At 45.7% G+C, this 27,134-nt stretch overlaps 1 protein-coding gene across 2 annotated transcripts in view; it reads left to right on the forward strand.

The window, feature by feature from the left end:
- The window catches only part of LOC142803292 (evasin P467-like), a 115,604-nt gene extending 88,714 nt beyond the window's left edge, over positions 1–26,890 (forward strand). For both annotated transcript variants that reach the window (XM_075888420.1, XM_075888421.1), the window contains 2 exons: positions 3,765–3,827; positions 26,544–26,890. In XM_075888420.1, coding sequence (XP_075744535.1) covers positions 3,765–3,827; positions 26,544–26,714 — 234 coding nt within the window. In that variant the 3' untranslated portion in view covers positions 26,715–26,890. The remainder of the gene's footprint in view (positions 1–3,764; positions 3,828–26,543) is intronic.
- Positions 26,891–27,134: the final 244 nt, after the last annotated feature.

Genomic DNA, 27,134 nt, shown 5'->3' on the forward strand with positions numbered 1-27,134 from the left:
ATGTGATGGAAGTGCTGAGTAACTGCCTCGCAACAGAACTTCGCAGCGGCCGACGTTTGAAGGGTCATTCCACAACAATGACGTAGAGTACGGCGTCTGCATCTGCTCCTGGTGTTCCTGCGGCCGGACATGATGCACCATAACAGTATATATATATATATATATATATATATATATATATATATATATATATATATATATATATATATATATATATATATATATATATATATATATTGTAGTTGGGAGAAAAGAGACAACACCCGATCCTGGGCCAGCTGTTCTTATTATGACTTCGTTCTTGTTTTGTTTGCTTTAGCTACCCGCACGCCGCCGAAGCACCAGCGTCTTTCTTGGTCATGACAATATATATGGCATTGCAAAAAGAAAGATCAGTAAAGCTACAAAGCCTATAGAAGCGTTCGCAAGGTGGCTGGTTTCGCACGTGTCGTTCCTTCTTCAAGTACAACATTGTTTGTTTCCATCGCAATGGCGTCTTTAATAGGCAGAACGTAACATTCGAGCTCCCTGTATAGAAGGGCTTTCAGTTCATTTGATTGGACAGCTTTGCGATGTCAGAGGGCGAGGAAAACACGGTAAGGTGAGCCCCCGAAAAAGTAGTTGAGGGCAAGCATCCATTTCATTGTATTTTGATATGTCTATACATTGAATAACTTTGCACTGTGGCTCCCTATCGCTTCTGTTCATGCAGCACTTCTACTTAGTCGTCAGTGTAGGCAACCAGCTGGAACAACATGTAAAAATATGTAGTCAGGAAAAGTGTTAGAAGGCACTTTAAAGTTTATTTCATCAAGTGCACGTTGTCTAGTGTTAACACATCCTTGAAAGTTGAGCACACCATGACTTCGCTGTAGATTCATCGCGCGTCCGTAGGTTGTTGCCTGAAGCTATCACACGATTGCTGAGAGAGGGCAAGGGGAAAGTCCAGAGCACCTTACTTAGCCCTTTATTCAATCCGGAACGCTCTAGCACGTGAGCGCGTTGCGGCAGTGCTTGGGCCAGCTGTTGTGCATGCACAGTAAGGGTGGTTACAGACACGGCGGCTTGTGCTTCGCCGTAAGGTGTTTCGCATTGACAAGCCCCGCGATTATCTGTGTTCATTGAAAGTGCATCACGGCACAGTCAAGCCGGAGAACTAGCAACTCGTGTCATATACTCCGGTCGCCAGCTTTTGCCTCATTTATAGGCATTGCGCTTACAAATAGATGCGCATGCTATATATAAAACAAACAAACAAAATGACACAGCAGTGGCTGCCCCAGAAGTCCACGGATTCAGAAGTTACAAAAATAACGGGAATGGTATATTTTTAGAATGCATAGTAAAATGAAGCCATGCTTACACAGCGATTATCCGGCCACGACACCTGTTCATAAAAGAAGCAGCTCATCACAACAGAGTGCTTTATTCATACTTAACAGGTCTGTTCATTTCATAGCTTTCAAAGGGCACGGAAAATTGAATTACAAGCTTATTTTGTGATAACATGTGCGTTTGTCAAGGATTTCTTTATTGACAGAAAGATAATAATTCAATAATTTTAAGTTAAACAGCCTCCACAGTTGAGTGATAAAATGACGTATAACCCAATGGTAATTATATTATCTTGTGCTAAGCTAACTGCGCCAAAGTGTTTTTATCGTGACAGAGAGTTCACCTGCGAATACGTTCGTTATGGCCACAGCGTATTCGTAAAAATATCTGTATTACGTAAAATGAAGCCTCTCATCTATTAAGCAATGATAGCGAACCTATGTGGCCGACTGCGTGTTGCTTCTTCAATATATTCGGCCTCAATGTCATGCTTGCCAAGTAATTGTTCCCCTTATTCCGGCACTTATAAAAGAGGCTTTCAGAGTTTTCTTGAGATAGAAAATCTAAATGACAATCGCAGCTGACTTTAGCAGTCGTCGTCGACAATAGCGTTAATTATCACATATATATGCGAATCTATGCGAATTTATGCCTATGCGAATCTATATGCGAATCTATGACTAAACAAGAAAGAAAAATAATCCAGAAAAAGACGCAAGTACCCAGGATCGAATGTCCAACGCCTTGCTTGAGAGTGCGAGGCGTTAGCCACTGAGCCGCGAAGGAGCAACTTCTTCGGCCTTGAAACGGCAAGGTATTTATATCTACCTTTCACTGCTGGCGATGGGCCAGCAGCATGGTGCAAGAATACTTCAGATGAGTGAACGGCGCGAAGCGAGCGCATGGCGTGCATGAACCAATTATATTCAAGTTTGCGGCATGTCAATAGATGGCTCACCAGACTGGAGACCATGGCGGACTGCTGACGAATTCCGCGAAGCACTTGCGGCACATGAGCGGTCGTCACCAAATCAAAGAAACTCGGGTAATCACGTGATATCAACCACGCGGCATGCATAGAGCGGCGCCTTGAAAGAGGGTGTGATAAATGAGGTGGTTGACGGTGCGGCAAGGGTGTTATAGCGACAATCAATGAGCACCGCTACTTTCCTATATCGTGGAGTTTCCCTACACGAAGAAGGGGGGAGGGAGATCCCCAGTGCTGTGGTCTAGTGGCTAAACTACTCGAATGCTGACCCGCAGGTCGTCGGATTGATTGCTGGCTGCAGCTGCTGCATTTCCGAAGGAGGCGGCAATTTTGTAGGCCCATGTGCTCTCATTTGGGTGCACGTTAAAAAACCCTAGGTAGTCGAAATTACCGGAGCCCTCAACTACGGCTTCTCTGATAATCATAAGATGGTTTTGGGACGTTCAACCCTACATATAAATCAAGGGGGAGGGGAAGAGGAAGCCGAGGGAAAGTTTGAAGCGTCATCTCCCAGGCCCCTAGAGAAGCAGGGCATTATCGGGCAGCGGATAGTTCAGGCGTTCGCTCACCTAAAGTATTCTTGCGCCGCGGCCAGCAGTAAGCGGCAGATCTAAATGAATGGACATCCCGGAGAGCTATCGTTTTTTCAGTATTACCAGTGGGATGGCGCACTCAGTGCACGTCGCTAGATTGTCAAGAAGCGGCGGCTCGGGCACCTCTGCCATGCGTACTTTGCCCCGCTGAGAGAGGGAGAAGGGAGGGAGCTCATCTCGCATTGGCGGGAATCCTCCGCCCTCAGCTTTTACCTGAAAAGTTATTTTGTAGTTACCAGGCCCACAAAGGTCACTGCTTTTGTTGCAGAGCCTTCGTTTGCGAAAAGGCCGCGCTTTTGACACTGCAAAGCTGCAACTGAGAAGCCTATTCGCGTTAATTTGTACTTGTGATCTACGTGCGTCATTTGCGCGTCAGAGGCGCGAACCAAGTTTCGATCTGCTTGCGATTCTTCGGGTGACCTTTCAATGAACATCTTTTACTGGCGCCACCTGCACCTCGGCACCAGAAACGCTTTAACGGCACAACACCGAAACATTTTTGGTGGCTCGTGGTCTTCGAAACCTGTCGGCGCACCATATTGGAGGCATTGAGTGCAAAGGAACGCACAAGCTCCCACGCTGTAGCATTGACCAGAGAGCCACCAATTTAGCTTTTTGCCCTGGCCGCTACGGGCACTGTACCTGTCGTGAACAAGGTCAATTTGATGCTATCGCACACATTGCTTCGCCTTTGTTGCAAAACTGTGATTTTTTGGTTCTTATACTCATACATTACAAATCAAACTTTGCTGAATTTTCGCGAAAAATGTGGCTCTTGTGTCATAATTATAGTCTCATTATATATTTCCTTGCTTTGATTAATTAATGGTAGCACTTTCATCTTGTAGACACTGTCTGTGAACTGCACGTTGGATTGTGGCCAACACCAAAACGACAGTATGCCGTGTGTGGTAAGTACAAATAATAATTCAAAAGTTAGTACGCCACACCCTACATTTAGAGAGAAGCATCATTTACCATATCTTACTTCGTGAATTGAAATTTTATTTGTACCAGAAAGAACGCTTAATAATATCGTGATAAGTGTTTTTATTACGATAGTAGTTCTACAGACACTCCTGGTAGGTCTTCATTACCTTGACTTTGGAGAGTATCGCAAGAGTAAAAAGTTTCTTTTCAGAGTGTTCTTCTACTCTCCCAAAACATCAGATAGAGGGAAATCATTTCCACTTTATAAAAACCAAGAAAGTGAAACAACTTTCCACTGTTCTTTTTTTTTGAGAGAGTGAATTGCCCATATACTCTTCCGGCATGATAGAGTAAAACGTTGTTAAACACTTCCTCTTGATTATTTTAGATGGGTAGGCACACCTTGAGTCATTAGCACTGACTAATAACCACACATGCCGTTAGACGCACTGTATTTATTTGTTAAAACTTTAGAAATGCTTAAGAATAAAAACAGTGTGTGCAGCATGCGCCAGTAGATTTCAGTACACTGGAAAGCCCATAGAACTCTTCCTATCCACGTTTTTATTCTTATATTAGTGTAGTGAAACAAGCGAATACTATCTCATTCAATCAGTCACGATCGAAACTCAACGAAAGCGGCTGTGACAATCTTCTGATAATAATATTTATCTTTTTCGCTATGACAACTGCACGCAGGCGATGGTGCAGAAAGCCTAGTGTACGGTACGGCTATAGTGAAGTATGGTAGCTTTAGTCGTAGAACGCGAACAAGAATGACCAAAAATATGCCCAAAGGGGTTAAAATAGAGAAAAGCTTAATTGTTTTTTGTACACTTCAGTTGCGCGATGTTTCATTGGCAGAAGTTACTAGCCACTTAGCGAGTCAGTGCAAATTACAGTTATGTACTAGGTTGCGCTAATATTGCTTTTTCTACAACAAAAAAGTGTCGGATAGGCATTTCAACCTTGTAGTAACAAAACAAACACATAAAAGATGTTAGCTACAATTCGGCTGCATTGAGAAGCGAGGAGACACTGAAATCTATGCGTCTATAAAAAGTACAACATACTTTCAACATATTAACTAGGAAATAAAAAAATAAAGAGCAGTTCTTTGTCTTTCAGTGTGCTGTGGTTGTTAAATTGTCGGACTCGCAATCGGCAGTTTGTCTACAAGCCAATGGTTCGAGTTCCACGCAGTTCAATCGTTAGTTTTAATTTTGTTGTGCTTGTATTTAGCCATTCTTACGATGTGCGCATGACGAAATGCGTCAAAAACAATAATAATTAGAATTTTGGCCTAAGATCTGTGTTTTTTTTTTTCGGAAGGTGTACGTTACGCTCTTCGGTGGGGTCACGCAACTCTGCTTCGAGCAACGTTATATTATTTTGTTGAGGGGGAAACACTGCCTCAGTAAGAGGGGATTTACTCGGGAAAAGAAAGGGAAATACGGGACAATAGAGTGCTCTCCCAGAGAGAGTGCCCAGCACTCTCTTAGTTTTAGAGTGTATATGTATACGTAGGTATACTAAAGGTCCGAGCTAACAATGGCGAAGATAGAGAGCAGTAAAAATCCTCGCTCGAAAGGCTGTAGTGCATGTATGTTAGTTGAAGTCGTGTGCACTTACAAGGCGTATTTCCTCAATAATAGGTATTGATTTCTTAGCTTCCATCAGCCGAATATTCAATTGCACTTTGAATAATAAAACATCAGTTCATTCCATAGGCCACGTGAAATTCTTTTGAAATATACAATTGCCTTTTTATAAAAAGCCTTCATTGACCTTTTTTTTCTGTGGAAATACAAAATCTGCGAAAAACGACCAATATAAAATAGATGGGCGCTTGAAGGCCGCTGGTCGAGCGCTTTCTTAGTATGCTGGTTGAAACATAGCTGCATTTGTTTTATCGGATCATTTATATTTCTTCATAGGCGCAAAATGAAAACATGCCACTGACGCATGGAATAAATAGAGTAAAGCGCTGCGTAATGCTGTGAAGAAACAGTTCAGCCACGTATCGACAAAACACGGTAAAGAATGAGCAATGATGTGTGGTGTGATCGATCAATGCAAGTATAGTGCATGGGTGAAACACATCTGCTATATAATAGACGTGCGCAACTCTACATTCGACTAGTAGTGCTGCTGTAAGTTGTACATGCACATGAGTATTTACGTCTGGTGTGCAATCTGACTGTAGTGCCAAATAACATGCATTGAAGTTGCGATTTATAAAGCTGCTCTTGAGTCAAGCGGCAATTTCAAAGCAATTGCCAAGAACTGAAACAAATATCACAAAAAATGGCCTCGTATCTGAATGTTAAACTGAAAATGTCGTCGAAAGGCGATGGTCTTGCGTCTGGAGAGAGTGAACAAAACGTTTATTCGATGTTCTGCGCCAGAAAATTAGTGAATGGTATTCTGGCAGCAAAGTGACTACCAATAGGGACAGGATAGTAAAATTAGTGGATGACTTTTACAGAGATCTGTACACTAGCCAGCACAACCACGGGCTTATTATAGGAACAAGCACAAACTCAAATGACACACCACCAGTAATAATAGAAGAAGCCAGAAAAACCTTGGAGAGCATGCAAAGACGCAAAACTGCTGGTGAGAATAAGAAAACATCAGATCTGCTGAAAGATGGAGGGCAGATTGCGTTCGAAAAACTAGTGACTCTGTTTACGAGGTGTCTCCTGACGGAAAAAATTTCAGCACTGATACAAGTAACTTGGCGAATTTTCTGGCGGCCCAAGGGACGGCTGTTAACTCTACCATAGTAGAGCGCCGAGTACTCTAAATCATCAACCACTTTCTTTTTACACAATCTTGGAAGATTGCAAACGTCATCTTGATACATACGAAAGGTGACGACACGGACTTGAAGAATTACAGGCCGATCAGCTTGCTCTCCATAGTATACGAGCTTGATTGATTGATTTGTGGGGTTTAACGTCCCAAAACCACCATATGATTATGAGAGACGCCGTAGTGGAGGGCTCCGGAAATTTAGACCACCTGGGGTTCTTTAACGTGCGCCCAAATCTGAGCACACGGGCCTACAACATTTCCGCCTCCATCGGAAATGCAGCCGCCGCAGCCGGAAATCGAATCCGCGACCTGCGGGTCAGCAGCCGAGTACCTTAGCAACTAGACCGCCGCGGCGGGGCGTAGTATACGAGCTATCTACAAAGGTGATTGCTAACATAATTAAGACAACATTAGAATTCAATCGACCGAAGGAGCAAGCAGGATTTGGAACAAGCTACTCACCAATCGACCACATACGTACTATCAATAAGGTAATAGAACATCGCTCAGAATATGGCCAACCACTATACATAGCCTTTTTAGATTACGAGAAGGCGTTTGACTCAGTAGAAATATCAGCAGTCATGCAGACACTGCGGAATCAGGGCGTCGACGAAGCATGTATAAACATCCTGGAAGAAATCTACAGGGGCTCAACTGCTACCATAGTGCTTAATAAAGAAAGCAACAGAATACAAATCAAGAACGGTGTAAGGAAGGGGGATACAATCTCCCCAATGCTATTTGCCGCGTGCTTACAGGAGGTTTTCAGAGGCCTCTATAGGTAGCAGTTAGGCATAAGAGTCTATAGAGAGTACCTTAGTAACCTGCGCTTCACCGATGGCATTGCATTGCTCAATTACTCAGGGGACAAATTGCAACTCATGAATAAGAAGTTACACAAAGAGAGCCGAAAACTAGGGGTTAAAATTATTTTGAATAAAACGAAAGTAATGCATAACAACCACGCATGAGAACAGCGCTTCGAGATAGGTATTAGTTCACTTGCAGTTGTCAAAGACTATGTGTGCTTAAAACAGGTGATAACCGGGGAGCCGAACCACGAGGATGAATTAACTAGAAAAATAAGATCGGGGTGGAGCACATTTGGCAAGCACTCTCAAATCATGACGGGTATATATGTACTATCTGTCAAGATGAAGGTATATAACAGCTGCACCTTGTGGGTACTTAGCTACGGAGCAGAAGTCTGGAGACCTACAAAGAGGGTTCCACCTAAATTGAGGACAATGCAGCAAGCAATGGAAAAGAAAATGGTCAGTGTAACCCTAATAGACAAGAAGAGAGCAGAGTGGATTGGGGAACAAACCGGGGGCAAGGATATCATAGTTGAAATCAACAAGAGGAAATGGACATGAGCCGGGTATGTAGCACGTAGATAGGATAACCGCTGGTCATTAGGAGTAACTAACTGGATTTCTGGAGAAGGCAAGCTGGTTAAGGGGAGACAGAACGTTAGGTGGGAAGATGAGATTAAGAAGTGCGCGGGTACAAATTGGCAGGAGCAAGCACAGGATCGAGTTGACTGATGGACCATGGGAGAGGCCTTTGTCCTGCAGTGAACGTAGTCATGCTGATGAAAATGATGGTTCGAAAGGCGCTGCGTCATAGTGCATCAAGCGTGAAGCCGAGGCCAACGAGGGCGTCAAACCACGCCACACGTGAGCTATGAGCGCTATCTGGCAGTTATCTTGGAAAACAAAGCGCGCGTGCCCTGCGCGCCCATTTCAGAGGTGATAAGATGTAGATCGCAAAGCGACGGGTAGGTGCCACCACCATGTCGACTTAGTAAAGCATTGGACACACTTGCCTTTTCGTGCAAACGTTCCATGACCAGCGCAAAGTGATAAACGCTACGGTGCTTAGAATTTATTATGCATGCTTTTTCTAGTAAGAGACACACATACAGAATATTGACGTGTTGTTATGGTGCCTCAGATATGCGCAATAATTGTTTTTTAATTGAAAATCGCACAAGTATAAACGATGAATCTTGAGCAATATTGCTGAATGCTGCGGATAGGGTCGGCCGTTGGGGGTATCGTTTGGCCAATTTGGTGCTGTTTAGAGTACCATTAAGGTGGACAAACAGACATAGAGACAGACTAAAATTTCTTGCGTCGAAGGTCCCGCAGAAAGACAGTCGTCCTTAAATATACGCCAATTCCCCATAATTAAACCATGTAAAGATGCGAAGCAGTGGGTGCGAACGCTTACTGGTGGCGGCGTTAACGGTGCCGCTCATTGCGGCGTTGCACAGAGGGAACACCTGGGGAGGTGGAAAGAACGCAGTGGCGGACTGGTGTTTCCTACTCTGGTACAACTTGCCTATCGCTGCTAAGGAGCAGTGACAAACAGTAGACTCCGACTTTACAAAGAGACCCACAGTTCGCTTTTAGTCAACGTGTAGGCTACGAATTTTCATTGTTTAACAACGTACAGGGAGAAATCAAGTTTAATACACATTGATTAAACATACGCACAAAATATTACCATGCCTGAAAGGCCATTTCCAAAAATGTTTCCATTATAAGGTTTTTTCGATTATAAGGTTCCATTTTTGGAAGGTAATGATGTATTTTTATGTTTCCGAGACACTCTTGTCACAAGTCCAATAGCTGATAGCTCACCCTATTGCAAAAAGCAGCGCCACTGGGTACCAGCGTCCAGCGCCATGCCTGATTATGGGCCCAGTATGGCGCTAGTACCAGCGCCTCCCAGCGAAGGTACTAGGACGCTGAAACGGCAGCATTCCAGTACACTGCGCAAAATGGCTTCCTATGGAGAAAACGGAGGCGTACATTCGACATAAATAAATGAATATATAAGTAAAATAACGCACATTTAAATATAAATTTAAAACAATCAAAATTAACAAAAAATAAAAAACCGCTGACGGGATTCGAACTTGCTACCTCCTGAACTCTAACTCAGTACGCTACTCACTACACCATGCCGGAACGTGCTTGTGGAGGTGGTATAACGGCTATCTATCAGGAGAACGCGCCGTTCGACTTCATGTTTACAAGTCGCACAGTCAAGACTGAGACGATATTCCTTTCCCATTAACAATTGTGTCTTCATCCGAACAGTGACGAACAACTTCGGGCACCGAATGACGTGGAGATGTTAGCAAGAGCGCGATGTTTTTTGCAGCATCTGCATCTTAACTCTGAAAAATTTATAATTGACTGGAGGAGCAGCCAGAGATTGTCAGCTGTTGCTGCCGATAGTCTTTTATTTTTGATAGTAGTTTCTAGCACTTGCTACTGGTCAACAAGTGCAGATGATTTGCATGTCTTGTTTGGTAGATATCCACGCAAACGAGTGAATATTGAGTATTTTTCTTTCGCTCAAGCGACGATGTAGCAGTACACATCTGGCGTGCCAGATTACATATTTACAGTTATATCGATACCTGCGACTAAGAAACCGCCGAAGAAATGACTAATACAATCCGCTCAAAAAGTATGCCAGTATGTTACTTCACTAACGCGTATCAATCTTCCAACTCGAAATTGCGTGTTCTTATGAACGAGTCAGAGAAGTACCGGCTTCTGCGCTCAGAACAAAGCTTTCGGTGACAGCCTACGTTGCTGAAAGCACGACACATCGATCGTCACCGCTCCTTCTGCGGGCACCAAACACGCGCATAATTGACGATTCAGGCTCAGGAATGTCTAAACTGTACTTTACAATCATTCTTACACTTTAGAATCGTGCCTACTTGAAGTAAACAGCGCCGGCAGCAGGTACACCGACGCCGGTGGCACGCTAGGGCTCGCTGGGACAACACTGGGTAAGGCTGCTGTCGAAGCAGCTGAGTTACGATGCTTGAAGTTTCTGCATTTGAGCTTTGCAATATTTCTAACTGTTACCTAACTTGTACCTGAAGTAAGTGGAAGGTCAATGAATGCCAGATATGCATTTACGGAGTGGCGATGGCGAGTGACAGCCGTTTTTCTGGCCTCCGCTGGGAGTAAACAAAGGGCGTGCCAGGGTAAAGATAAATACGGTTATATCAATACCGACAAATAAAAAACACTCATAGAAATATCAATGCAATCCGCTGAAAATGTATGCCAGGGAGTCAGTTCACGAAGGCGTATTAAATTACCAACTGAAAAATGCGTGTTGTTACATATCAGTCAGAGAAGTACCGGCTAAGTGCGGCCGGCAGCTTTCAGTGACAGCCTGCGTAGTTGAAAGCGTGACGTTCGATCATCAGCGCTCCTTGTTCGAACATCGACACAAGATAAAATAGTTTATTTAGGTTCATGGATGTGTAAACAATACTTTACAGTTATTCTCAAACTTTAAAGTTGTGTGTACACGAAGCAAAAAGCGCCGGTAACATATATACCAACGTGGCAGGCATGACAGGTTTAGTGCTCGCTGGGCCGGGCACTGGGTAAGACCGCTTACGTATGCTCGGTATCTGTTAAAAAATACGTATGCTCGGTATCTGTTAGGATAGCATCTCTCCCTGCCGTCGAATCAAGCGTTTTATATTCAACGACACCGAAACAAACCACGGCACACGCTACAATAACATGCATGCTGCAGCTACGCTGGTAGAAATGGTGCATGCTCCAGTATTCACCAGCGCTTGCCAGTGAAAATTCCAGTGCTTCCAGCGCTTCGCAGTGCGCACCAGCATCACAGCGGTTGAGCCAGTGCCCCTATCAGTGCGACACAGCTTTTTTCCTAGAGCAGCCTGCGAAGGGCCAGTGATTACAAGCATGTACCAGCGTCTCCAGCGTGTACCAGCGCCAAAAAACGTACTGGGAGCACGATGTTTTTGCAATAGGGCAGTAAATTTGAAAATGATTTTTATAAGCAGAATGGCGCAATACAGAAACTGACACACAAACGGGTCACCTGCCTGCGTAGGACGTACTAATTGGTAAGAACCAGAGGCCGTACACTGGTCCCACCGGTGCGGAGTTAGAAAAATTGCGGGACCCATTGGCTTCGCCTTTAAGAGTATAACGCAATAGTAAAATCCGGTGACTGGTGCGTCCTTCAACCGCTAAAAGCATACATCCGCATACTTCTTCGTCATCAAGCGGCAGTTGACACAGATGCTGCATGAAGTGTCACATATAAAGCAGTGTGTGTAGTGTTCCCTTTTGCTCATGCTTGAACGTTAGCATCATTCTGGCTTGTTAGTTGTGGGACCCTACTTGACAATTATGAGCAAGACTGTGCAGTGTTGTCACTTCCCTCTGCTATAACGGCACTCTGCTGTAGTGGAGACATGTTTGTTTTTCACAATATCTCACAGATGATACAAAGACACACACGCGCACGCGCGCGCTCGCTCGAATGGTACATACAGGTTTTTGATCTAAAGCAAGAGTAGCATGGCCTCTACGATAGACGCTGTGCGCTCGCCATCTCGGATGCAATAAAGAGTCTCACAATGCCTCACAGATGGCAGCAAAGTTTCTAGCGTTTGCTGCTTGCTTGATCAACGCTTCTGGAAAGGCATGATATGTTTTCCGCTAGATAGACATACTTGCCCATTTTTAGAGCTGTTCGAAAGTTCCTGTGTGTCTTAGCGGTCATGGCGGCACTATCCAAGCTCTTTTTGACATAGTTTGATGGCCTCACAAATGCGCCTACAAATCGCCGAATGGGCACGTTTTCATTGTGACACCTATCGAACAAAATTTGTTAAGGGGACTCCTCCACTACATGGCATTTACGTAGTGTTTTTTCCAGAAGCAGCTGCAAGTAACGTCGTGGATTTGTGGTAGGACAACTGGTTGCCACGTGAATGGTCTGGGTGCAATTCTCAATCGAACCGAAATAGCTAATCTTCATTTTATTTGGTTTTTTATGTTTCACTCAAAGACAGTTTTTGCGCACAACCAACAGTGCCGACGCCAACGACGGATATTCTGCAACACGAGCCCTCTAACGCTGTCGCGTTACAACTGTGAAAGCCAGACTAGCGAGCGCCGGCCAAATACCATACAGGAAAGAAGAAATCTTTCCCGTGCTATACCCGTGCGAAACACCGCCGCGGTCGCTTTATGGGCAGCACAATAAACGTTGTAGTGGTCAAAGCAGCGATACGATCAGCAGCGTGAACTCCGTTGACATGACAAACTTGACGTAAGACAGAAAGTGTTGCCAACAGTTCTGGCAGGGAGGTGCATTTTTCGAGGCAATCTTTCAAATTCATTTGCGAATAATTAGCGCATTTCTAAAGCCTGTCATTTAGCATATATGACTAAAATGTGCAAAGAAACGTGCTAAGTGAATTTTAATGAGATCTATTTCCCCCCGAAAAATCGCCGAAGTTGTCTTTTAGGACCAAGTCTTTGTCACAGTGAAAAGCAAACAGTTTCACTGTTAAAGTTACACACATTGCTGTAATCGGTGTCATCGCCTATACGGTATATATATATATATATATATATATATATATATATATATATATATATATATATATATATATATATATATATATATATATATATTAATATATAATGGGGCGTTTTAGAGTGGCACTCTTTTATAAAACAAGAGAGCGGTCACGACACGTCAAGTGGTAATGGCGGAACTAGCCTGAGTACCCAGCCAACAAAACGTCGTCTTCTTCACCGACTGAGTCATACCCCCTGCCTTTCGGAGTAGCACTCATCTTCTTCACTACATTTTCCTCCCCTCCGTAATAAAGCCATCCTGGCTACTCATGAGCGGGAGACAATAGAGGGATCATAATACGGTTTTAGGTGGTATATGTGGATGGTCTCACGTCCACGGCGTCGTTGATCATTGGGCTGCTCTAGCGGCTGGACGATGTAATTGACGGGTGAAGTTTGCTTAACCACACGGTAAGGGCCGTCATACTTGTACGTCAGTTTCGTTGAGAGAGTTGAGTTTCGCTGATTGAAGGGATGCGAAGCCAGACAAGGTCATCTGATGCATAAGCTGCCGGAGGCATCAGGCTATCGCGGTGGTGTTTCTGGCGTTGCTGTTCAGCACTCGTAAAGGAGCGGGCAAGCTGACGACACTCTTCCGCGTATTTAGCAGCTTGTGACATTGTCGTCGACTCAGCAACATCCAGGTGGTATGGAAGGATGGTGTCTAGCGTGCAAGAGGGCTCGCGACCATAAATGAGGAAGTATGGAGAGAAACCTATGGTTGTCTGGACAGCAGTATTATGCGTGTATGTTACAAAAGGGAGAATACTGTCCCAGTTGGTGTGATCGGTTGCGACGTACATTGACAGCATATCGCCTAATGTATGGTTGAATCGTTCTGTAGTGCCATTAGTTTGAGGATGATACGCGGTGGTTGGGCGATGAATGACTTGGCATTCCTCGAGAAGCGATTCGACGGTGTCCGACAAAAACACATGCCGTCGGTCACTCAGGAGTTCGCGTGGTGCACCGTGACGTAAAATGATCTGATGCAATATGAAACGACCGACGTCACAGGCTTACGCAGAAGAGAGTGGCTAAGTTTCTGCGTAGCACGAAAGGTGATCGATCGCGACGATTATCCAGCGATTTCCAGCTGGTTTAATCGGAAGAGGTCCATACAGATCGATACCAACGCGGTCAAACGGTCGGGAAGGACAGGTAAGGGTTGTAGTTGAGCTGGAGAACTTGGAGCGGGATTCTTCCGGCGCTGGCAAGCGAGACAGGAACGTACGTAGCGATGAACGAAGCGATACATTCCACGCCAGTAGTAGCGGTGGGATAGGCGGTTGTAGGTTTTTAACACTCCAACATAAGCGCATTTTGGGTCGGCGTGAAAGGAGGCGCATATGTCTGAGCGGAGACGACTGGGAATGACTAGTAGCCATTGCCGTCCTTCAGAGAGATAATTCCGTCTGTATAGCAAACCATCTCTGATAACGAAGTGCTGTATTTGACGGCGCATACCTCTAGGGATATTTTTCGAAGGAGCTCGACTCAAAAAGTTGATAAGTGAAGCGATCCAAGGATCTTTTAGTTGCTCCTGTAGCATGTCGCTGGCACTAAGTGCAGATACGTCGGTGGCAGGCGAAGACGGCGACTTGTCACTACATCGTAGAGGTGATCGGGACAAAGCGTCTGCGTCGGAATGTTTTCGGCCAGATCGGTAAACGACGTGAATGTCATACTCTTGTAGCCGAAGCGCCCAACGGGCGAGCTGGCTGGAGGGATCTTTTAACGAGGAGAGCCAACATAATGCGTGATGATCTGTAACCACGCTGAATGGGCGCCCGTAAAGATAGGGTAGAAACTTGCCTATGGCTCATATGATGGCTAGACACTCTTTTTCGGTGACTGAATAGTTGGCTTCTGCTTTTGTGAGTGCATGGCTGGCGTAAAAGACGACGTACTCATCAAATCCAGGTTTACGCTGGGCGAGCATTGCACCGAGGCCAACTCCGCTGGCATCCGTGTGTATTTGCGTCGGGGCAAAAGAGTCAAAATGTCGCAGTATTGGAAGTGACGTAAGAAGTTGGAGGAGTGTGGCAAATGCATCATCACAAGCTGACGACCAACTAGAAAGGTCGTTGTTGCCGGCAAGAAGGTCAGTCAAGGGCGATATGATGGAGGCGAAGTTGCAAATAAAACGACGAAAATGTGAACATAAACCGAGGAAGCTGCGAAGTTCTTTTAAGGTCATCGGCTTCAGAAATTTCGCAACGGCACGTAGTTTCGTCGGATCCGGAAGAATGCCATTTCTAGATACAACATGGCCAAAAATTAAGAGTTTTCGAGCGCCGAAGCAGCACTTCTTCAAGTTGAGCTGTAAACCGGCGGAGGTGAGGCGAGTAAGCACTGTCTCAAGCCGCTGAAGATGTGTTAAAAAGTCGCTTGAAAATATCACGACATCGTCTAAATAACACAGACGTGTTTACCATTTCAGGCCACGGAGTATGTTGTCGATCATGCGCTCGAAAGTGGCAGGCACATTGCAGAGCCCGAACGGCATGGCGTTATTAAACTCATATAAGCCATCAGGGGTAACAAAAGCCATCTTGGGGCGATCAGCCTCAGCCATGGGAACCTGCCAATAACCTGAATGCAGATCTAGTGACAAGAAGAACTCCGCGCCTTGTAAGCAGTCAAGGGCATCGTCTATGCGAGGTAGCAGCTAAACAACTTTGCGCGTGATCTTATTCAACCGGCGGTAGTCGACGCAGAATCTTATTGAGCCATTCTTTTTCTTGACTAAAACAACTGGGGATGCCCACGGGCTGTTAGAGGGCTCAATAACACCTCGCTTCACATGTCGTCAACTTGTTCCGCGATTATGCGACGCTCAGATGCCGATACCCGATACGGACGCTGACGTAAAGGAGAGTGAAGGCCAGTGTCGATTTCGTGAGATACTGTGGAAGCACGGCCCAAACTTAATGGCTGGTGGCCGGAGCTGGCGCGGAAGCGCTCGAGGAGGGTGATGATGTCGGTGCGCTGCTGGGCCGTAATGTTGGTGTCGATGCAGCGCGGAATTGCGTCGGTGAATGATGGGGAAGAAGATGACGCGCAGCAATCAACAGCGTCAATAGGTAGCGTAGTCGAGTGGTCAGGAACTACACGTGCACTCGAGGAATAAATGTCATCGGCAAAGCCCAAGCACTCTCCGCACAGTAACTTGGAAGGCGAGGGAAACGGATTTGAAACATAAATTGCACTTGATGCGTCGTGAACATTCGGAACGGCTGAAGGAATCAGGAAGCACTTGCGGCGAACAGCGCTTTCACAAGGCGTAAAAAGAACAGTTAAGCCACTAGAGACATCACAGGAAAGCGGAACTAGGGCGGTTGAGAACGGGGATATCAAAGTGTCGGCGGCAACGAAAACTTTTGCAGGTGAAAGGGACGAGTCGAGTGAAGCAGCGTCGCATAAAGGCGCGAACTCCGCTTCGACGCGAGCACAGTCGATGACGGCATGATGAGTGCAGAGAAATTTCCAGCCTAATATGATGTCAAGGGAACACTGCGGGAGCACTACAAACTCGACGACATAAATATTGTTAGTAATAGTGACACGTACTGTGCATACAGCAAAAGAGCGAATTCGTTGCTCGCTTGCAGTGCTCAAAACGAAGTCGTGAAGAGGCATTGTGACTGTTTTAGTCGACGGCAAAGTTTTTCAGTCATTACAGACACTGCGGCGCTAGTATCGACCAATGCAAAAACAGGTATACCTTCAACGGAGGCAGCAACGACGTTGGACGGCGAAAAACAAGGTCTTGTGGAGTTCGAAAGATCCGTAGTTCTTGCCCCCGGAACTGCGGCTCCTAGTTTTCCCCAGGGACAGGGCGACGTCGACGTAGCATAAGGGAAAGGTAACGGCGGTGAGGTGAAGGCGACCGGTGTCTGTTGATGTTCCGGTGAGGTTAAAATGTGTCCATGGTTGCAGTCTCACCAGATACCGCAGGCTGTGGTCGTTGTGGGAAATCATAATTGTTGGGCCTGACGTCGTCACGCAGGAAAAACTCACGCCGTCGACAAAATCGTGCCACGTGACCCGCAATTCCACAGGTGAAGCATATAGGGCGGTTGTCTTGAGTGCTCCAAGGGTTCTGGAAGCGCGGAGGTGGTGGTCGGGAGAAAGGACGGGCAGCCTGGTACATAGGATCAGTCGGTACGACAAAGGGGCGCGTGGACGTAGGCGTTCGCGACAAAGAAACGTGGCCATTCGCGACAGGTGGACGTCGGGTTCCGTTCAGTGCTTCGGCATATGTCAATGGAGTAGCCACCGGTGGTCCGTGAGCTGTTGGTAGCGCCTCGGACACTTGCTCGTGGACTACTCGCTGTATTGATGGCGCTAAACTGGATGGGGCACCTTCGGAGGTATAAGGCACGAGGGAGAACTGGTGTGCGACCTCCTCTCGTACAAATTGCTTGATCTCGAGAAGCAAAGTGGTGTGGTCTATAGCAGTGCCAGCTGACGTTAAAGCGGAAATTGTTGCACATGGCGCGCAGGAACGACAAGTGGTGTCACGCTGTTTCCAGAGCTCATCATAGCTCTGACAAAGTTGGATTACTTCGGCTACTGTTTGCGGGCTTTTGGCGACAAGCAACTGAAATGTGTCGTCAGTCACGCCTTTCAAGATGTGCTTGAAATTCTCGGCTTTTGTCACGGCCGAGTTGACACGCCGGCAAAGGTCGACCACATCTTCGATATAACTGGTGTAATTCTCACCATTCTGCTGAGCCCTAGTACGCAAGTGCTGTTCGGCCCGTAGTTTGCGAAGCGCTGGACGGCCAAACAAGTCCGCGAACGCCGTTTGGAAGGCCGACCAGGTGGGGAGGTCTCTCTCGTGATTACAATACCAAAGACTGGCGACGTCGGTCAAATAAAATTGGACGACAGTAAGCTTGTGTGCATCGTCCCACTTGTTGTGCTTCCTGACCCGGTCGTATTCGTCGAGCCAGTCTTCCACGTCTTTGTCATCGGTTCCACTGAAGGTAGGCGGATCGCGTTGCCGAAAGGAGCCGAGATAGACAGGAGCTGCAGTAGTTGGAGCCGAGGCGGCCGCCTGCTGATCGTCGTTCGTGGACATCGTAGCAACTGGAGGCAACGTACGGTTTCACAATTCCAGGATTAGGCGTTACCCAGCACTCTCCAGCAATTATATTGGGGCGTTTTAGAGTGGCACTCTTTTATAAAACAGGAGAGCAGTCACGACACGTCAAGTGGTAATGGTGGAACTAGCCTGAGTACCCAGCCAACCAAACGTTGTCTTCTTCACCGACTGAGTCAGTCATACCCCCTGCCTTTCTGAGTAGCACTCATCTTCTTGAATAAAATATATATATATATATATATATATATATATATATATATATATATATATATATATATATATATATACACATATATATATATATATATATATATATATATATATATATATATATATAGTCTAGTAGATCCTCCGTGAGCGGTCACAACGTGGTTTATTTTGATGTATCGCGGCCTAGAGTCTGGCCTTCATCAGGATGGATTCTAAAAGCCAGAAGGAGCAGTAGTGGGTAGTTTCTGCCGTTGACATAAGGCACACACACACACACACACACACACACACACATATATATATATATATATATATATATATATATAAGGAAAAGCTTTATTCTAGACGAGCTGGACCTGGCACATTCTGATGATGATATCAACAGATGAAGAATTTATACAAATAATATGACACGTCCAATCGATAAAGAAGAGTCGGTGACTGCGCTCCCACTGATTCCCCGTCACGCTGGAAGCGGCGTCCTGGCCGCTGGAGAGACAATATTAGAAATTGCGTCGTGTATACAGTTTCAGTCGAGAAACGTGCACGATTTCTGTCCCATTGCAACGGTGGTCGGAGGGAGCGTCAAGTTGTGAGATACGGTAATCAACGGGGGACGTTTTGTTCAATCACCATATAAGGTCCTATAAAACGACGGAGGCATTTTTCACATAAGCCGGGCAAGCACACTGAAGGGAGTCCACGGAAGAACTTCGTCTCCTGGAGAACAGAGGACAGCACGGTGAGTTGAGTCCTAGCGAGACTTGCGAGCTTCCTGAGAGATGCTGGTGTTGAGTCAGGCCAAATGACGGCAGTGCTCGAGGAAAGACAAAAATTGTGTGAATAAAGGGCCTGCTCAGGTAGCAGGAGCCGATAGGAAGGAGACGTCCAGAGTTAAACTTGGAGAGTGGAAATGAACCAGAAAATAGGCAGAAAATCCGGTGGTGCGTTGCGTAGTCGTTTCGTAGGCGAACGTGACGAATGGCAAAATGGCGTCCCAGTTCGTGTGGTCAGGGTCAACGCACATGGCAATCATGTCTGAGAGGGTACGATGAAAGCATTCCATCAAGCCATTTGTTTGTGGATGATAAGTAGAAGTTGTCTTGTGGATGGTGTTGGCGGCGCGTAGAATCTCAGGAACAATAGAATAAAGAAAAATCTTGCCGCGGTCGCTGAACAGAACACGTGGAGCTCCATGGCTGAAAATTATGTTACGCAGAAAAAGAATCGGCTACTTCAGTGGCTGTACCAGAGTGCAGCGAGGCTGTCTCCGTGTATCAAGTGAGGTGGTCAAGAGCCGTCACAATTCAATAATTTCCATTGGAGGACATGGGAAGGGGGCTGTACAGGTCTATACCGACAACCTCGAATGGCATAGCTAGACAAGGAAGAGATTGGAGAAAGCCAGAAGGAGCAGTAGTGGGTAGTTTCTGCCGTTGACATAAGGCACACGAAGAAACATATTTGGCGATGGAAGATGTGAGGCCAGGTCAGGTGAACCAACTGCGTATTTTGTCGTACGTTTTGTTATAGCCGAGATGCCCAGCAGCAGGATCATTGTGGAATGTCTCAAGAACCTGACTTTGTAGACAACGTGGTATAACTTAGACCTATTTGTTTTCTTCAACGTGGTAAATATATCGATGTAAAACACCATGGTGAAGCTTGAATTGTTTTAGTTGTCGGTGAAGTCGGGCGTTCGGAGGAGTGTATGTGCCTTCCAAGTGTGCTATTATGAAGCGGCAGTAAGGGTCAACGCGTTGATGCGACACAAGGGTAGAAGGGCAGCCGGATCTTAGCCAACTAAGACCTGCGATGGGTAATGCGGTGGTGGAAATTGGTGACGGTGGGCTATTACGGTTTAGCAGAGGGCAGCGAGGGAGAGCATGAGCATCATGCTGCTTCCTACCAGACCTGTAGACGATATCAAAGTTGTGCTCTTGTAAACGAAGCACCCAGTGACCAAGACGGCCCGAAAAGTTCTTTAGCCACGAAAGCCAGCACAATGCATTGTGGTCGCTGACGACTGTGATTTGGTGGCCATGGAGGTATGGACAAATTTTTTCTACCACCGATACAACAGCGAGGCCCTCTTGTTCGGTTATTGTGTAATTTTTCTCGGCAGCAGTCAAAGCACGACTTGCGTAAGCGGTGACACGTTTGAGTTCGGTGTTGTGACGCTGCAGTAGAACAGCACCGAGACCATCACCACTGGGGTCAGTGTGAAGAGTGATGGGTGCACCTGCATCGAAGTGACGTAGTTCCGGGTTGGATTTCAGGACTTGATTCAACGCCAGGAAAGCCTCTATACAGTCTTCGAATCAGACGAATGCCGTGTTACTTGCGAGCAGTTGATGGAGCGGAGAGGCAAGCCTTGCGAAATCGCGTATGAAGCTCAGAAAGTAGGATGCCAAGCAGAGAAAACTGCGCAGCTATTTTTGACGCAATGAACGGGGAAACTCGAGGATGGCGGGAAGCTTTTCAGGATCCGATCAAATACCGCCTTTGCTGACTAAATTTCCTAAAACCTTATCGTCTTCCTTGCGAAGGTGCACTTTTTCGTATTCAGCTGTAAACCAGATTTTGCAGGCAACCTAGGACTGCTTCGAGACGTTGCAGATGTTTTCAAAAGGTAGACGAAAACACTTTGATGTCGTCGAGGTAGCATAAGCAGGGTTTTCACTTCAGGCCACGCAGTACGCTATTGATCATACGTTCCATGGTAGCAGGCGCGTTACAAAGACCAAAAGGCATTACGTTAAATTCATATAGACCACCTGTGGTAGTAAATACCGTCTTTTCTTTGTCAGATTCGGACACTGGTATTTGCCAGTAGCCCGATCGAAGGTCATTGCTGGAAAAATACTCTACGCCATGCAACAAATCTAGTGCGTCATCGATTCATGGGAGAGGGTAAACATATTTGCGCGTTATTTTGTTCAGTGCCCCGTAATCAACGCAAAAACGTACTGTTTCGTCTTTCGTTTGAACCAAAGCAACTGGCGAAGACCATGAACTCGAGGAAGGACGTATGATATTTCGTCGAAGCATGTCTGTGACGTTTTCTTCGCTTATATTTCTTTTTGCAAAAAACACGCGGTATGGGCACTGGTGAATAGTTCGGGAGCCGTCAGCCTGAATTCAGTGAGTCGCCGAAGTTGTCATACCAAGGACAGGAGAATGAACGTCAAGCAAAGAGAGATGCCTCTTGAAGAAATTCAGCAATTCGTGACTCTGGACTGTTGAAAGGTCAGGGCTTATCGTCACTGATAGAAGAGTGGGAAAGTTAAGTGGCGGCTTGCTTGGCTGTGGTAGGTCTTCTTGACTAGGAAAGGGAACAAGTACAATGGGATGCGGGTCAATAGCGCATGTGACTGTTGATCTACACGGCAACAATAAGGGTTCGGGGGTCTGATTTAACGCAGTAATAAAACCAGACCGTTGAAAAAAACGAACAAGGACTGGAAAGATCAGAATGCCTCTATGTACAGTGTGGCCATAAGGTAGTGGAAGCACGTCGCTATCCACAATGTTGATGCAATCAAAGCTAATTACTTCTTCTCGGGATGACCAAAAAACATAATCTGAAGGGGTGACGAGACGAGTGCGCTCTTCGTGTTCTGATACAGAAGAGTCGAAGGGATTGAGGTGGATAAGGCGCTGACGACAAGATATAGAAGCGTGTGCAGACGACAGAAAGTCCCACCCCAAAATGAGGTCGGGGGTGCACTCACGGGGAACTGCAGCAACAATATGATGACGAATACCATCTAGAAAACAGGAACTGTACACTGGGCGAGTGGGCTACAAATGGTCTTCGTCGCAGCACGGAGAGACGGGCCAGAGTAAGGTGTTGTTACTTTGCGGAGACGGGAGCAAAGGTCACAGCGAATAATAGAAATAGCAGCGCCAGCATCCACTAGAGTTTCAACGCGTATACCTTCTACTAACACTGTTAACAAGTTCGATGGTCTGTCTGGAGGAGTCGCTGGCTGTCCGGTGGGTGCAGTTTACCCTCCTAAAACTGCATTGGGGAGTTTTCCGAGTGGGTATTCAGAACATTAGAGGCGGGTCACAGAGGAAATACGGAACGGCGATTGGGAGATGGTGAGTGGCGGCAAGACTCACGGGAGTTCACAGGCAGACCAATACTGTAAGGTGGAGAGGGAGAACGCTGAAAAGAATACCGGTAAGGCGGCGCTGGTAGTTGGTGAGTGGACTGAAGCGTCCGCGTTCCTCTGGAGCGTAGCCACGTTGTTCGTCCTGTTGGCGCCTTCGGCAAAATCAAGATATATGACCCCTACAGCCACAATATTAACAGATTGGGCGTGGAGGACACGGCATGGCGTAATACGGCTATGGGCGCATTGGTGGTGACACTGACGCCACAGGTACTTGGCCACCTGGTGTAGCCGCTGGGAGAGTGGTGGGTGCTGAGAGCGCCGCAACTTCTGCGTACGTTGGTACCTGATGAGGTCTGGATTCGGCAGAACAAGGTGGATGTGACGCAGGTGCAATCTCTTGCCTAATGATGTCCCGCAAGTTGGTTGGAGCTGATGCTAAAATAAATGGTGGAGCGCAGGAAGAGCAGCGCCCATGCAGCTCCTCACGAACGATGTCGCGGACCAGGGCACTGATGCTGAGGGCTGCAGGAAGACGAATGTTTGAGGCATCCTGGGAAAGACGAAGAGACTGAAGTTCTTCTAGTATCTGGCAAATGGTGACGACATATTGAGTCGTGGTAGGGTTTTGCGACACAAGGGCGTGCGATGGTATTAATGCTTTTGATAATATGGCGGATTTGGTCGCTTTGAGGCATAGATGAGTTTACACGCTTGCACAAGGTTAAAACATCCTCAGTGTACGAGGTGTATGATTCAACTGAATGCTGAATGTATGATTCATTCAACATTGAGCTGAATGTATGATTCAGTTGAATGCGTTCAGCAAGCTTCTTCGCTGCTGCTTCAGCGCCAACACTGGGAACACAGAAAATATGACAAATCTGCCGTGCGAACGTGTTCCAGTCGAGAAGGTCTTGGAGGTGGTTACAAAACCAGCTTTTCGAACCATGAGTTAGGTAGAAAGGGACTGTATGTGACTTGTGTAGAGTATCCCACCTGTTCAACTCGCTGACGAGGTTGCAGGTGTGTAGTCATTCTTCAACTTCCTCCCCTTTGAGACCCGAGAATACTGGCGGATCATGCTGGTGGCTGTGGATGACCAGGTTCGACGGCGGAGGCTGCACGGGGCCGGTGGTGTTGCATGGACCAGGATTGTCTCGCGCTGCCACGGCAGGTCGTACTAGACGACGACCCGAGCGGAGCTCCAGTGATAAGGTGCGAGAGGACTTGGGGATCGAGAAGCACCGTCCCCTACTTATGAGGAAGAGCTTTTTTCGAGACGAGCCCGAGCTGGCACACACTTGTGATGATATCTACCGATGATAAAATTATAGAAATGTTGATGACACGTATAATTGATAAAGAAGAGCCGGTGACCGCGCTCACATATATATATATATATATATATATATATATATAGGGTGAGTAATAATTCAATGGGCCAGTTAGTCTTCGTGAAGATATATATATATATATATATATATATATATATATATATGAAAAACAACATGATATACATGCATAATTTTGCAATATGAGCACTGGAGCTGTGATTGGGCAGTATGCTGCACACTTTTGCCAGAGCGTTAGGGTATTGGTAGCAAAGCCGACTCGTTCAAAAACTACAGTAATGCCGGTTCGTTCTTCATTGATTCTTGAAACGCAAGCTTTGCTGTTCTTGAGACTCATCTGTTTATTGGAAATTAGCAGGAACATCCACGTTGTCGTCTTTGATAGTGTCTAGCACCATTACAGATACATCACTTTGAAGTGTGCACAGTATGTTTTTTTACTGCCAAGTAGTAAGCTTAGCTAACTTGTTAAGGTAACATCGATCGTCTTTTCTTCGGGGTCCGCGTTGTAGTGTTCAATAAGGATTTTGACGCGTGATTGTAGCAGCAGCAACTTGACTGAAACCATAGCATTGTGGTGTTCTCCATCTGGAAATGTGTGTTCGTTCTCTCTAACTCGTGGGTTGCAAATGTTCGGCATCGATCAACTGTTGCTTTTTTAAAAAGAAAGTATAAAAAATTTACTTTCCTTACAACACTTAACTAGGAGAAGAAGACAGTTTACGCCAGTGTGCGTAGGCAGGCGATGAAGAAAGTTATGCGCAAGTGTGCGTGGGGCGATGGCTTTTGTCGTCAGTGACAAAGCAGAGGGTGAAAAGGGTTTCTGTCTAAAGAGTTAAGGCTGGTGCTACCAGCGGAAGTCAGACTACCACCAGAGAGTGAAGACGCGTCCTGCAATCGCAACGCGTGGAAAGCCAACGTCTTACCGGCGAGGAAGTTTGGTGTTTGGACAGCGGCCAATTGAACACGCGAGGTTTCCTGAAAGAGAAACTTCGGGGGCCACGGATCGACAACAGCGCTGGAGATTGAATGAGTCCTTCCTTGGAAAGAAATATTGACACTTTGTTCCAAGGACTTTGGACTGAATAAGTTTTCGTACTCTTTAGTATTTAGGTGTCTTGGTGGTTTGATGCCTGTGTTTGCATTGTAGCGCGTAATATTGTTTGTGTTCGTTGTTTCGTGTGTAGCAGGTTGCATCGGGTAGTTCATTGTTTGATTGGTGAAATATTGTACTGAACTATTGTCGAGTGTGCATAATTGTATGTCGTTTGATCGGCCATGCACGAAAATACCATTTTCTTTTCTTTAGCAACTCTCGGTTCTTACTCGTTCTTTCGACCACAGCCAGCGTCCGCTGGTGCACCAAATAGGACCACTTCTAAATTGTCGACGCTTTTGTGGCGCAGTTCCGGGGGCTGATACTTCGGCCCTTCGAATCAGCCCTACTGTCACCTCTCTAATTAACGGGACCTGTGACAGTATATGAGAAAGAAGGAGGGGACGACTTCGCTGAAAACAGGGAATAACTGCTGAAGATGCCGTTAAGGATTCAGAATTAGAGGCCGCGCAGAATGGAGGAGCCAGTGGCGAAACTGCCAACTAAGGCCAAAACAGAAAGGAATGCTTTGTTAGAAAGTAGGCCGCGATGAGTACTAACTATGAAAATTAAATATTTGTGGTGGTCGTGATTATCGGTCGTCGAAAACATGATGGCTTGCCGAACACTCTGTATGTTATACACGATTTTAGAAAAGAAGCAATGCGCCAAAAACGGCATACGATACACTGTGACAATACCTGAGCGTCTTTCTTCGATCTATAGCGTTTTCTCTGCTGCGTTCTTTTTAAGCCTTTCGTTCTGAAGAATGCCCCTTATAGTTGCCACACGTGTGCTACTTTGCAATCCGTGGCCATCCCGGTGTTATCATGGGCGTTTGCGTTAGCTGTAGAAAAAACTACACTTCTTGCAATCTACCAAATGAACATAAAGGCGTCTCGAACATTCACCAAGATTGCCGCATAGCTTCAGGCGAGCACCGATAGCACTTTATCTTGTGAGCGAACCCACACGTAGAAATATTGAGCGCGAACAGCAATCGGTTTGACATCTAATGCTCTTTTCACTCCTGCTTCTGGGCGTCAAAGTACTTTTTGTAGAAATTATCGAAGTTTTTGATGCTTTATGAATGTAATGAGGTTGGATTAGGAATTACGTTATCAGGAAGTTATTAACAGTCACTGTTCGTTTCAGTCACTGTTCAGAAATATACATTTTACTAGTTTCTGTTTATTCAGTGTAATTAATTGCGAACTGCAGTAAATTTTACCCAGAAAGTAGGCTATGCGCATGCAGCTGTTGCTAGTTTTTTTATGTAAACTCCTTGTTGTTGCTTTTATAATCTGGCTCCACCTTACGCCTTTAATTCATATGAGGTGATTATTTTTCAGCTTGTCTTCGATCTTGGAAAGACTCCAGACCTCCTCAGCTTTGTCCAATGTGCGAGTTCCTCTGCGACATATTTGTTACTATCCAATCTTATATCTATTCTTTATTTCATACCTTGTGCATGCTAATAGATTAGGCCTCATGTGGTTAAGCACGAGGTTTTTTCTTTTTCAGAATGCCACAGACCCGATGTTAAACTACACTAGTCATCAAAATTACTCATGCACTGTTGGATTCTGTCACAATGGTACATGCCCTTCCAATGGCACTAGGGTGACTTGTTGGACTGTATTCTTCGAAGGCCGCAATGAAGACCACTGGGAAACGTCGCGATTACAGTTATAATGAAGCAGCTGCCTCTGAAGCTTACCACTGATCGTATAGTGTGAATGCCGGGAAAATGCTGAATCCTGGGAAAAAACGTTTTTCTAAAATTCTTTCTTACATAATAACCGTAAAGTTCTCAGGTGGTGGTGGTGGTAAACTTTGTATTTTTAAATAAACTATAAAGTGAATGTGGAGTTGCGAGGATTAATGTCGTGCTTTGTTAGTGAAATGCCACTCAAGTGTCATTCTCAAGGGTTTCCAGAGAAGGTATGTAACTGAGGCAGGAATAATAGAGCTGTTTGTAACAGAAAGTTTTTATTTCTAATACCTAAATTAAAAATGCTATGCTGGAGCGATCCACACTAAGGAAGAACTTTAACCCTTCTTTGTTTAGTGTGCCTGAGTTTCAATTTCTGGATATTAGGACCGCAAGGTCAA

This window comes from Rhipicephalus microplus, chromosome 3, assembly GCF_043290135.1.
Source record: "Rhipicephalus microplus isolate Deutch F79 chromosome 3, USDA_Rmic, whole genome shotgun sequence".
NCBI classification, from domain to species: Eukaryota; Metazoa; Arthropoda; class Arachnida; order Ixodida; family Ixodidae; genus Rhipicephalus; species Rhipicephalus microplus.